Source organism: Pseudophryne corroboree, chromosome 6, assembly GCF_028390025.1.
Source record: "Pseudophryne corroboree isolate aPseCor3 chromosome 6, aPseCor3.hap2, whole genome shotgun sequence".
NCBI classification, from domain to species: Eukaryota; Metazoa; Chordata; class Amphibia; order Anura; family Myobatrachidae; genus Pseudophryne; species Pseudophryne corroboree.
This window is the reverse complement of record NC_086449.1, coordinates 780292293-780304360: the sequence shown is the minus strand read 5'-3', so window position 1 is coordinate 780304360 and position 12068 is coordinate 780292293. Positions and strand designations below refer to the sequence as shown.

The 12068-nt window shown below is 47.1% G+C and overlaps 1 protein-coding gene across 3 annotated transcripts in view; it reads right to left on the bottom strand.

The window, feature by feature from the left end:
* Positions 1–12068, bottom strand: part of LOC134933489 (uncharacterized) — a 147544-nt gene that overhangs the window by 24537 nt on the left and 110939 nt on the right. For all 3 annotated transcript variants that reach the window (XM_063928732.1, XM_063928731.1, XM_063928733.1), the window contains 3 exons: positions 11912–12022; positions 11526–11678; positions 10635–10702 (listed from right to left, as the gene is read on the bottom strand). In XM_063928732.1, the coding sequence (XP_063784802.1) occupies positions 10635–10702; positions 11526–11678; positions 11912–12022 (332 nt within the window). The remainder of the gene's footprint in view (positions 1–10634; positions 10703–11525; positions 11679–11911; positions 12023–12068) is intronic.

The following is a 12068-nucleotide window of genomic DNA, read 5'->3' as shown; positions in this document are numbered from 1 at the left end:
AAAGAGTTTTAACAAAGGTAAATTCTTACCATAAAACTTGTTTTCTGCTGCGGGGTACACTGGGCTCCACAAGGAATGGACAATGGGGATGTCCTAAAGCAGTTCCTTATGGGAGGGGACGCACTGTAGCGGGCACAAGAACCCGGCGTCCAAAGGAAGCATCCTGGGAAGCGGCAGTATCGAAGGTACAGAACCTTATGAACGTGTTCACAGAGGACCACGTAGCCGCCTTGCACAATTGTTCAAGGGTCGCACCACGTTGGGCCGCCCAAGAAGGTCCAACAGACCGAGTAGAATGGGCCTTAATGTGATCAGGAGCAGAGAGACCAGCCTTCACATAAGCATGTGCAATCACCATTCTAATCCATCTGGCCAGAGTTTGCTTGTGAGCAGGCCAGCCCCGTTTGGGAAACCCAAACACAACAAAAAGAGAATCAGATTTCCTAATAGGAGCAGTTCTCTTCACATAGATACGGAGAACCCGTACCACATCCAAAGACCGCTCTTTGGGAGACAGATCAGGAGAAACAAGTGCCGGAACTACAATCTCCTGATTAAGGTGGAACGAAGAAACCACCTTAGGTAGATAGCCGGGACGAGTCCTAAGAACCGCCCGGTCACGGTGAAATATCAGATATGGGGAACTACAGGACAAGGCATCCAAATCCGACACTCTTCTAGCTGAAGCAATAGCCAGCAGAAACACCACCTTAAGGGAAAGCCACTTAAGGTCAGCTGAACCAAGAGGTTCAAACGGAGACTCTTATAACGCCTCCAAAACCACCGACAAGTCCCAAGGAGCCACAGGTGGGACATAGGGAGGTTGGATACGCAACACGCTCTGAGTAAAGGTGTGCACATCAGGTAAGGTCGCAATTTTTCTCTGAAACCACACCGACAATGCAGATATTTGAACCTTGAGGGAGGCCAGACGCAGGCCTAAGTCCAGGCCCTGCTGAAGAAAAGCCAACAACTTGGCTATACTAAACTTGGAAGCGTCATAATCGTTAGATGCACACCAAACAAAGTAAGAATGCCAGACCCTATAGTAAAATCCAAGCCGAAGCCGGTTTCCGGGCCCGCAACATAGTTTGAATAACTGCCTCAGAAAACCCTTTAGCCCTCAAGACGGAAGCTTCAAGAGCGATGCCGTCAAAGACAGCTGGGCTAGGTCCTGGTAGACACAGGGGCCCTGAACGAGGAGGTCTGGGTGTTGTGGAAGTAGAATTGGACGCTCTGAGATAGGCCTTGCAGGTCTGAGAACCAGTGCCGCCTGGGCTACACTGGAGCTATGAGAAGCAGAATTCCTTTTTCTTGCTTGAACTTCCGAATTACCCTGGGCAGGAGTGACACCGGAGGGAACAAGTACGGCAGCCGAAATCTCCACGGTACCGCCAGCGCATCCACGAATGCTGCTTGAGGATCCCTTGTCCTTGCTCCGAAGAACGGAACCTTGTGATTGTGTCGAGACGCCATCAGATCTACGTCTGGAAGGCCCCACCTTTCCCCTAGGAGTTGAAACACTTCTGGATGGAGGCCCAACTCGCCAGCATCCACGTCCTTATGACTGAGAAAGTCCGCTTCCCAATTCAGGACTCCCGGAATGAATATTGCCGATATGGCCGGTAGATGGCGTTCTGCCCACTGTAGAATCCGTGAGACTTCCTTCATTGCTAGGAGGCTTCGAGTGCCGCCTTGATGATTTATGTAAGCCACTGTGGTGGCGTTGTCCGACTGTACTTGAACAGGACGGTTCTGAATTAAATGCTGGGCTAGGTTCAAGGCATTGAAGACCGCCCGCAACTCCAGAATATTGATCGAGAGGAGGGACTCCTCCTTTGTCCACCGCCCCTGAAGGAGTGTTGCTCCAGCACAGTGCCCCAACCTCTTAGACTGGCATCTGTCGTCAACAGGACCGAGTCGGATATCCAGAACAGACAGCCCCTGCACAGTTGTTGGTCCCGGAGCCACCAGAGCAGCGACAGACGGACCTCCGGAGTCAATGAGATCATTTGAGACCTGATCCGGTGAGGCAGGCCGTCCCATTTGGCTAGAATCAGCTTCTGGAGAGGGCGAGAGTGAAATTGAGCGTACTCCACCATGTCGAATGCTGACACCATGAGGCCCAGCACCTGCATCGCCGAATGTATCGACACTTGCGGACGAGATAGGAAGCAACGAATCCTGTCCTGAAGTTTCAGGACTTTCTCCTGAGACAGGAACAACCGCTGGTTGTGAGTGTCCAATAGTGCTCCCAGATGCACCATGCTCTGAGCAGGGATCAGGGATTACTTTCTTCCAGTTGATGAGCCACCCGTGGGCTTGCAGAAACCGGACCGTCACATCTAGATGACGCAGGAGAAGTTCTGGGGAATTTGCCAGGATTAACAAGTCATCCAAATACGGCAGTATCCTGACCCCTTGACGGCGGAGTACCACCGTCATCACCGCCATGACTTTTGTAAAGACTCGCGGAGCCGTTGTTAAACCAAAAGGTAACGCCCGAAACAGGTAATGGCAGTTGCCAATCGCAAATCTCAGGTATTGCTGATGAGACACTGCTATAGGAATATGCAGGTAAGCATCCTGTATATCCAGGAAGACCATGAAGTCCCCAGGTTCCAAGGCCAAAACTATAGAGCGAAGTGTTTCCATCCGGAACTTGGAAACCTTCACAAACCTGTTCAATGCCTTGAGGTTGAGAATGGGCCGGGAGGACCCATTCGGTTTCGGGACTAGAAACAGCGGAGAATAGTACCCCTGGCCCCTCTGCGCAAGAGGCACCTGTACTACGACTCCTGTATCCAGGAGGGTCTGTACCACCGAATGTAGAGTGTTTGCTTTTGTCTTGTCCAATGGGACATCTGTCTGCCAAAATCGATGAGGTGACGACTTCCCGTACCCAGGCATCTGAAGTGGTCTTCAACCATTCCTGGGTATACTCTAGAAGCCGGCCCCGCACCCTGGGATCCCCCAGAGGGAGGCCCGCCCCGTCATGCGGCAGGCTTATCTGTCTTGGAAGCTGGCTGACGGGCCGCCCAGGCACTTTTGTGCTTAGGCTTACCAGGTTGGAAGTGCGTGCCTGCTTGTTGTACGCCTGACCTTTTGCTTTACCTGAAGGGCGAAAGGAAGTACCTTTAGCCTTCGACACAGAAGAAGCAGTACTTGACAGACAGGCAGTTTTGGCAGTAGCCAAGTCAGCCACAATCTTATTTAAATCCTCCCCAAACAGAATATCTCCCTTAAAATGGAGTACCTCCAGGGTTTTTCTAGAGTCCAGATCCACAGACCAGGATCTCAGCCACAATATCCGGCGAGCCAGGACTGACATAGTAGAGGCCTTGGCTGCCAGGATACCGGCATCAGAAGCCGCCTCTTTAATATAACGAGAAGCTGTGACAATATAAGACAAGCATTGGAGATTTCAGCATCTAACTCCAAGGCCCATGCTTCAATGGCCTCTGCAGCCCAAGTAGCTGCAATATTGGGCCTTTGTGCAGCACCCGTGAGGGTGTTAATCGCTTTCAGACAACCCTCCACACTTTTATCCGTAGGCTCTTTTAGAGACGTGACGGTGGTGACCGGTAGAGCTGAGGAAACCACCATCCTAGCCACATGTGAGTCCATTGGAGGAGGCGTTTCCCAATTCTTAGACAGCTCCGGCGTGAGGGGATAGCGAGCCAGCATCTTCTTTTGAGGCACAAACTTCGTACCCGGGTTTTCCCAGGGTTCCTGACGTATATCAATTAGGTGGTCAGAGTGAGGTAAAACTTGTTTAATCACCTTCTGACGCTTGAACCAATCTGGTTTCTTAGAGGAACGGATGGCTCGGGATCATCCGTAATCTGTAAAATTAATTTAATAGCCTCCAAAAGATCAGGAACATCCACATGTGAACCACCCTCCCCATCAGCCGTATCTGAGTCAGAACCTGTGGGGTCAGTGTAAGTGCCGTCTTCATCCGACGAGGTGTCAGTGACAGCAGTGGATTGTGAGGAGTCAAGCGCTCGCTTAGAGGACCCCTTGGACGTAGGCGAGCGACGGTCAGACTTTTTAGTAGTCAGGGACTGGTTCAACTTCTTTATTTGAGCAGATAAATCGTCCGCCCACGGCGGGTTAGCTGCAGGGATCACAAACGGTTGCACCGGCATTGGGGGTCCCATAGGGGGTGTTAGTTTATGAACTAGCGTATGCAGAAGCGTGGAAAAAGCGGCCCATGGCGGGTCATTATTTGCCCCCGTTGCCACCGTCCCACTGGGGGGCAAGGAGCCCCCAGAACCAGAGCCCAAAGCTGCTATATTCTCCTCATAGGTATCTGCGGCTTCAGCAACACCGGCAGTGTGTTCAGTCCCAGAACCGTTACCCTCAGAAGTAGACATGATATAACTTGCAGTATCAGGTAACACAGTACAATTTGTCAGCAGCACAATACCTCTAGCCCAAATCCCTGCGCAGTGTAGTCAGCACCAGCAGAGATAAAGGAGAGGTATGGTGACTAAATCACAGAGAAAAATACGTAATACAGTATACAGTATCTTTGTGAAAATCCTATATTAGATAAAACCTGACGCACCAAGCCCCCTCAGGTTACAGAATATAGGGATAGCACGTTGAGTGAAAGACACGAAATGGACACCACTCAGCTATCAAATGCACACACAAATAGTCACAGTCTGTACAATGCAGAGGTTATTACTAACAATAATACTGCACTGGACTAGCTTACACAGCTATATAACAATAGATATAACAGTACACAGTAAGAACTGGATGTATATCACAGGGTAATTGTACTAGGAAACCCTGACTAAGTGCACTCTTTCTTAACTAACACTGACTAAAAAAAGGCAGGTAGAATACTTAAGTGTCTTGTAAAGTCACAGCACTGACAACCAGGCGGCTTTACATAGGAGGATTTGCCCAAACATTCCCAGGAACAGTGAGCTGAGGGATAATGGCGCCGCAGACACTGCCAGGGAGTGAGGGAGAGACAGATATGCAGCTCCAGGGCAGGAACATTTGCAGAAAATGGTGCCCTGGGGCTGGGGGAGGGGCTTCAGGTCCAATCTCTATCCCCCTGCTGGCAAAACCACCGGGTACTGCGGGCTCTAATAAAATGGTTTATAGAGAAAACCTGACCTGTACCATGCCCTGGTGATCTAGTGGGATCGCCTGTACTGCCACACTGTCCACCGCCAACGCGCGCGGCCCGCCTCCCACTGACCGCGCCAGATCGCGATAAAGACCGGGTCCCGCAAGCGGGACCCACTTACCACCTCCCGAAGCGATCCCGGAGAGCCCCCGTCATGTGTGCCTGACAAGAAGAAAACCGGAGCCTCCTGCTGTAGTTACCCGGCAACCAGAGCTCGGGAGTGTACAGCGCCGCTGGGGAGAGCCGGAGCTGCGGCCGGGAATGTCCACCGACATGTAACACTGCTGCTGCCCTTGAAGTCTTCACTTTTTTCCTCAGAAAAAAAGCTCTTCTTAGGGCTGCCTGGAGCAGCCCCTCTGTTAAGTGCCTGTTACTGCAGCACCAACTACAAAACTGAGATCCTGTGCAGGGAGGCGGGGTGATATAGTAGGCGGCGCTATGCATTCTGGGAACAGTCAAAGCTTTGAGCCTGTTGGTGCCTCGGATCAAGATCCTACTCTACACCCCATTGTCCATTCCTTGTGGAGCCCAGTGTACCCCGCAGCAGAAAAATGTCCTGGAACTCAGGGCAATTTACAATGCGCTGCGACAAGCAGTGCACATGCTCCGGTCTCAGACTGTCTAGGTGCAGTCAGACAACGCAACGGCAGTCGCGTACATCAACAAACAAGGAGGAACTCGTAGCCGCATGGCCATGCAGGAAGTTGCTTGAATCCTCAATTGGGTCGAGCATCACCAGGTGATATTGTCGGCAGTGTTCCATTCCGGGAGTGGACAACTGGGAAGCGGATTATCTCAGCCGTCAGGATTTTCATCCAGGAGAATGGGCATTAAATCCAGATGTGTTTTACATGTTGGTCCAGCGGTGGGGTTACCCACAGGTGGATCTAATGGCATCTCGCCAAAATCATCAAACACCCCAGTATGTGTCCAGAACACGAGATCCAAAGGCAGTGGCAGTGGATGCTCTCACGATCGCGTAGCCGTACAGCCTCGTGTATCTGTTTCCACCGTTTCCGCTGCTTCCTCTGTTGCTAAAGCGGATCAAACAAGAGTCCACCACAGTCATACTAGTGGCACCTCATTGGCCTCAGAGAGCATGGTTCTCTGATCTCCGCGGGCTACTCACAGAAGATCCTTGGCCGCTCCCGCTACGTCCGGACCTGTTACAACAGGGTCTGTTCCTTTACCATGATTTAGCGCGGCTGTGTATGACGGGGTGGCTGTTGAAACTGCCCTCTTAAGAAGCTAGGGCATTAATAACAGAGCAGTAGGATGGTGAGCTCCTGCTAATATGCTGATCTATCTCCTGTTTCCCTGGTGTTCTGTGGCTGAAAATTTCTGCAAGAGTGCAGTACCCCCCTCTGCTCCTGCAGTGTGAATTTGGGGATCCTCTGTGCCAAGAGTCCTAACTTACTGGCTGGCGAAGTCTGTGATTGGATCCTGAGGAAGACTGCTCTCAGTGTGGCTGTTGCTCCTGCTGCTGGGGCCAGTGTGCTCAGGGCTGGTGAGCTTGTATTATACACAGCACACATTCCACTGCCTGTCCCCTTCTCCCCTGGTGTGGATATTACTGAGCACATAGTATTACAGAGACAACACTCCCTGTGAATTTGGGACAGAGCTTTAACTATAACCGTAGTGCAGGGAAGAGCACTGTATGCCTGGCTCCCTCTCACCTCTAGAACACATTTGCTGGACTCACACGCCTGCGTTCTGTGGATGAGCCGAGCTCCTGTGTGTATAACTCTGCTCCCTTTCTACCAGTGGATCTTCCTCTTGCTCCTACAGTATATTGCTTCTTCCCCCTGCAGCCATGTTTAATCCTGTTCATACTTCTGAACATTCGGTCTCAATCATCCTGAAGGCTATCGCGGAATCCGAGCAAAGGGTTCTTAATATGTTTGGAGTAGAGACTGTTGCAGTGACTGATTCTCCTGTGGGGTCCACCTGCCCGCCGGTGCTGCTACCCTCGGAACCTTTGGGGGAGCTTGTATCTGTGGTGCCTGCCGCTCCGCTACAGTTGATGCTTAATGCTGGAGGTTCCTCTGACGAACGCATTGTGAACAAAATGGGGGAGTTGCGGATTCTTCCTGCGCATATTCACTGTTATTTGCAGTGGGTGATTGCGCGTGGGATTTCGGTGACTGCCTCCGTCTCATCGTTGGTGACTGTATGGACCTCCATTGCAATTTTCTTTGAGGGTCCGCAGTGTGACCTCCTTGATAATGGGGGAGAACGGTATTGTATCACTTCGCAGTTAGTTGTGGTGTTTGGGAGAGGGACGGTTCTCCATTCTACATTTACCGTGGAACTGTGGCCTATCCTCTTATCTATCCGGCTAATGCTGTGCTGGATGGTCGCTGGCTCCACTACCTTCCTGATTACTGCTCGTGTACCGCTAAATGACTTGATTCCAGAGTGGGCTTATCCTCCGGACTGATTTTCTTTCTTTCCAAGTCTGTATAATACCTCACTGATTACCGGGTCCTTGGCTCTGTTCTATTTTATTGTTGATACTTTCTTAAATACTATGTTCTATTCTGTTTTTTGTATGTCTTACCATTGATATAATTTCGTTATTTGATGGTTCTAAGATATGTTTTATTTGACCATCGCTTATTTAAGGGTTACATATCTCTATATACTGCTGTTCCTGTAGGGTGCTACCAGCACTATTCCTTATATTTCCGGGTCGGTTATCATATCTCCATATTTGCATTTTAATTTTAATTTTTTATTTTTTATTCTCATATGAGGGAGATCTACTCTATTTACTGTTCGGCCATATTTCTTCTTTTTTTTTTTATTTGCCCCAGTAACTTATTTTTTTATTTATCCTGGTATTAGGGAAGGGAGGGCGGGGGGTGTTAGACAGTTAGGTCACATAGTTTAATGGGGGGCGGGGGGGTTGGGGATCCAGGTATACCTATGTTGGGGATAGGCTATACAGGGTGGGGGGTTTTGAGGTGGTTTGTTTTGGGGGTTTTTGTTCTGTATTGTAGGGATTTTTGTTTTATCTCTATGAGCAGCAGAGGTTTTAGGATTTTAATTATTTCTTTTTTTTTTTCTGTATACTCAGGCAGGTGTTTTATCTATAGCTTGCAGTGCCAATACTTTTGTATTTTTCTACGCCTCATGGGTCAGTCTTTTTTTAATTTTATTTTATCATTTTATCCTCAATGTGTGAGCTCACATGGCGCCTGTGGGCTCTTACTCTTACTGCTTATTGCTATAATGTGGGGCGTATTGTATATCCTGTACTATTAGACGTGTACTGCAATTGTATTCTGTGTCTCCTGTCTGACCGTACTTCTGATTGCATCCTGCATACTTTACTATACCTGCCGGTATTGTTTGTTTTATATGTATACTTTTTTATTTTTTATTTTTCTATTTCATATTATTCTTTTTGGGATGTTCATTTAAAACTTTCAATAAAAAATACGCAATTAAAAAAAAAAAGAAAAAAAAGAAGCTAGGGCATTCCGGAATCTGTTATACCAACCATGTTACGTGCTAGGAAGCCAGTTACGGCAGCTCATTATTACAGAATTTGGCGTGCCTACATAGCTTAGTGTGAGGCTCGGAAGTTTCCGACATCATCTTTTGCTATTTTTACAGACTGGGTTAGATGGAGGACTTGTCTACACTAAAGGTGCAGGTCTCTGCCTTGTCAATTTACTTTCAAAGGCGTTTGGCTCTTTTGCCAACTGTACACACCTTCCTGCAAGGTGTCCTCAGAGTACAACCTCCATTTATACCACCTACAGCGCCATGGGACTTGAATCTGATTTTAGATTTTTTAGTCTTCAAATTTTGAACCCTTACAACAAGTGGATGTTAAGTTTCTCACTTGGAAAACATTTTTTTTTTTTTGCTAGCCTTGGCTTCTGCAAGGCGTGTTTCAGAATTGGGTGCCTTGTCATGCAAGCCACCGTATTTGGTGTTTCATGATGACAGAGCGGAACTTCGGACGAATCCTGCTTTCCTACCAAAGGTATTATCATCCTTTCACATCAATCAACCAATCGTAGTTCCTGTATTATCAGAAAGTGCAGGAACTCCAGCTACTTTGGATGTGGTACGCGCACTACGTGTTTATGTATCCCGAACGTCTATAGTACGTAAAACGGATACATTGTTTGTTCTCTATGATGCAGTCAAGATGGGTTGGCCAGCTTCCAAGTAGACCTTGTCCAGATGGATTAAGCTGACCATACATCAGGATTACCTTCATGCTAGGCTACAGCTGCCTGCATCAGTTTCAGCCCATTCCACACGTTCTGTGGGGACTTCATGGGCAGCAGGTCGTGGGGCCTCTACGACGCAGCTTTGCCGTGCGGCTACATGGTCATCAGTGCACACATTTGTGCGCTTTTACAAGTTTGATACGTTTGCGGCATCAGCATCTAGCTTTGGCCGTCTAGTGTTACAGGTGCCAAACAGCTCTCCCGCCCAAGGGGGAAAATTTGGTACGTCCCAAGAGTACTCCAGTGATAAAAAAGAAAATAGGATTTTGGTACTTACCAGATAAATCTATTTCTTTGAATCCACAGGGGGCACTGGACGCCCACCCAGAGCAGTTTTTACCCGCCTTGTGGTAAGTTCAGTGGATATTATGGTAACACATTCTCACCGACTGGTTCAAATGTTCAGGTGATATCTAATATTGTGCCAACTGTTTAGTTGTCCGTTACGTTATGTGTCAACTTCATTGTTGTCCGTTATGTTATAATGTTATATGTAATTCTCTATTGTTCATCTTCTCTATCGCTCCTGTTCGGCTCAGTAAAAAACACTGAGGTATCTTGGGAGTATGGAGGTGGAGGAGAGTTACTAATTTAAATATATTTAAATGTGCCTATCCTGCTAACGCCCCGTCCATATCCCCAAGAGTACTCCAGTGCCCCCTGTGGATTCAAAGAAAATGATTTATCTGGTAAGTACCAAAATCCTATTTTTTCCACACCTGCCTAAAACTTTTGCACAGTACTGCAAGTGTGCTTTCAGTGTGTGTGGTGAGATGCGTGTGTGAGAGAGTTGTCAGTGTCGGGGGCGGGGAGGGAGAGCACAGTGGAAAGGGATGTGTGAGTCAGAGTTTTCAGTTGAGGGGGGGGGGGGCAAGTTCATATTTTAGAGCTTTAACACAGAGCTACTGGGCTATTAAATGTAATCAGCAAGTCGACAGTCATAGTCACTGACTGTCGACACTACAGGTATAGAGGGGTCACTCCGTGTGACTTCCTACCGCTACCCCCAGTGGATGCATGGCCTCACTGAAAATTCAAGGAAAACCACCACAAGCCTGGTGGAGGTAACAATAGTTAAATGAAGCCAGACAAAGTAGACTGTAACCATTGGCCCGGCCCGAGTGTGACTTCCGTTTACTTCAGCTCAAATGGACCAACTGGCTAACTTACAATAAGCAAACAAAACAAGATTGAAAAATAAATACATAAAAAATAAATAAAAAACTTACGGGCAGTCTTGCTCTTCTTCACAGGTGGTGGAATCCTCGTCTTGGGGGCAAACTTGGCTTAGAGGTACCTAAACAGAAAATAAAACGGATATTACACAAAAAAAAACAAAAAGATACAGGCCCCGCACACACAACATTTTCAATGTAGCCTGACCAACCATCTCTTCAATCTCCTTGGCCGTAAAGCGAGGTGCTCTGCCGCCACTAGGTCCTACTTCCCTGGAATCCTCTTCAGCTGCTATGGAAACCTGGGCCTGTATTCTACCTACAGATCTACCTACCTGTCTACCGAACTATCAAACTATCTTCCTACAGATCTACCTACCTACCCAACTATCAAACTATCTACTGAACTATCAAACTATCTTCCTACCACATTATCAACCTACAGATCTATGGGCCTAATTCTGAGTTGATCGCAGCAGCAAATTTGTTAGCAGTTGGGCAAAACCATGTGCACTGCAGGGAGGACAGATATAACATGTGCAGAGAGAGTTAGATTTGGGTGGGGTGTATTCAAACTGAAATCTAAATTGCAGTGTAAAAATAAAGGAGCCAGTATTTACCCTGCACAGAAACGAAATAACCCACCCAAATCTAACTCTCTCTGCAAATGTTATATCTGCCCCCCCCACCCCACCCCCCCTGCAGTGCACATGGTTTTGCCCAATTGCTAACAAACTTGCTGCTACGATCAACTCAGAATCACCCCCTATGTACCTATATGTCTAAACATGGCTTCAAAAAAGATATTAAAATAAGAACTATTAACTTTACAGTAGAAGAAAACAGGAAAAACAAATGGGAGAAAAAAAGGAATAGAAATAAACAAATATAATTTTAGAAAAATGTTTGAAATAATAATAAAAAACAAAAATATAACAATCTTACCCGTTCTGCAGTTTCATGGAATTTGTGATCAGACATTTTTGGAAAACTAGCTACGTAGGTATGAATTCCTTCAATCTTTTCTGCATCACGCTGAAGGGCCTCTCTGATTTTCTTGGCTGCATTCCGTCTTCGTTTTTCAGTATTAAATTTTATCTACATAAACCAGCGACAGATTATTTGTCTTTCACTCAATACACACACACACACACATTTTCATTAAATCCTATTAGCATATACAGTAATGTAATAATATTTTACATAAAGCGGTAGAATATATCACGTACATAATATTTTTTTTAAAATAGCTGAATATTTTCTGATTGCATGCTGATAACAATTCAGTACAATAAACTCCCTGGAAATAGAGAGCTGCTTAATACATTTACCTTAAACTCTGGGAAATTTATAATGTGCAATATGTACATTTCCGCTGGGCAGCCTATTTTCTTGGAACGCCGTTTACGGATTCTCCTTTTTATGAAGGAATGAGCTTCTGCCTGCAAGAAACGTATAGCGCTATTATTAAAACATTTATTCTATTTT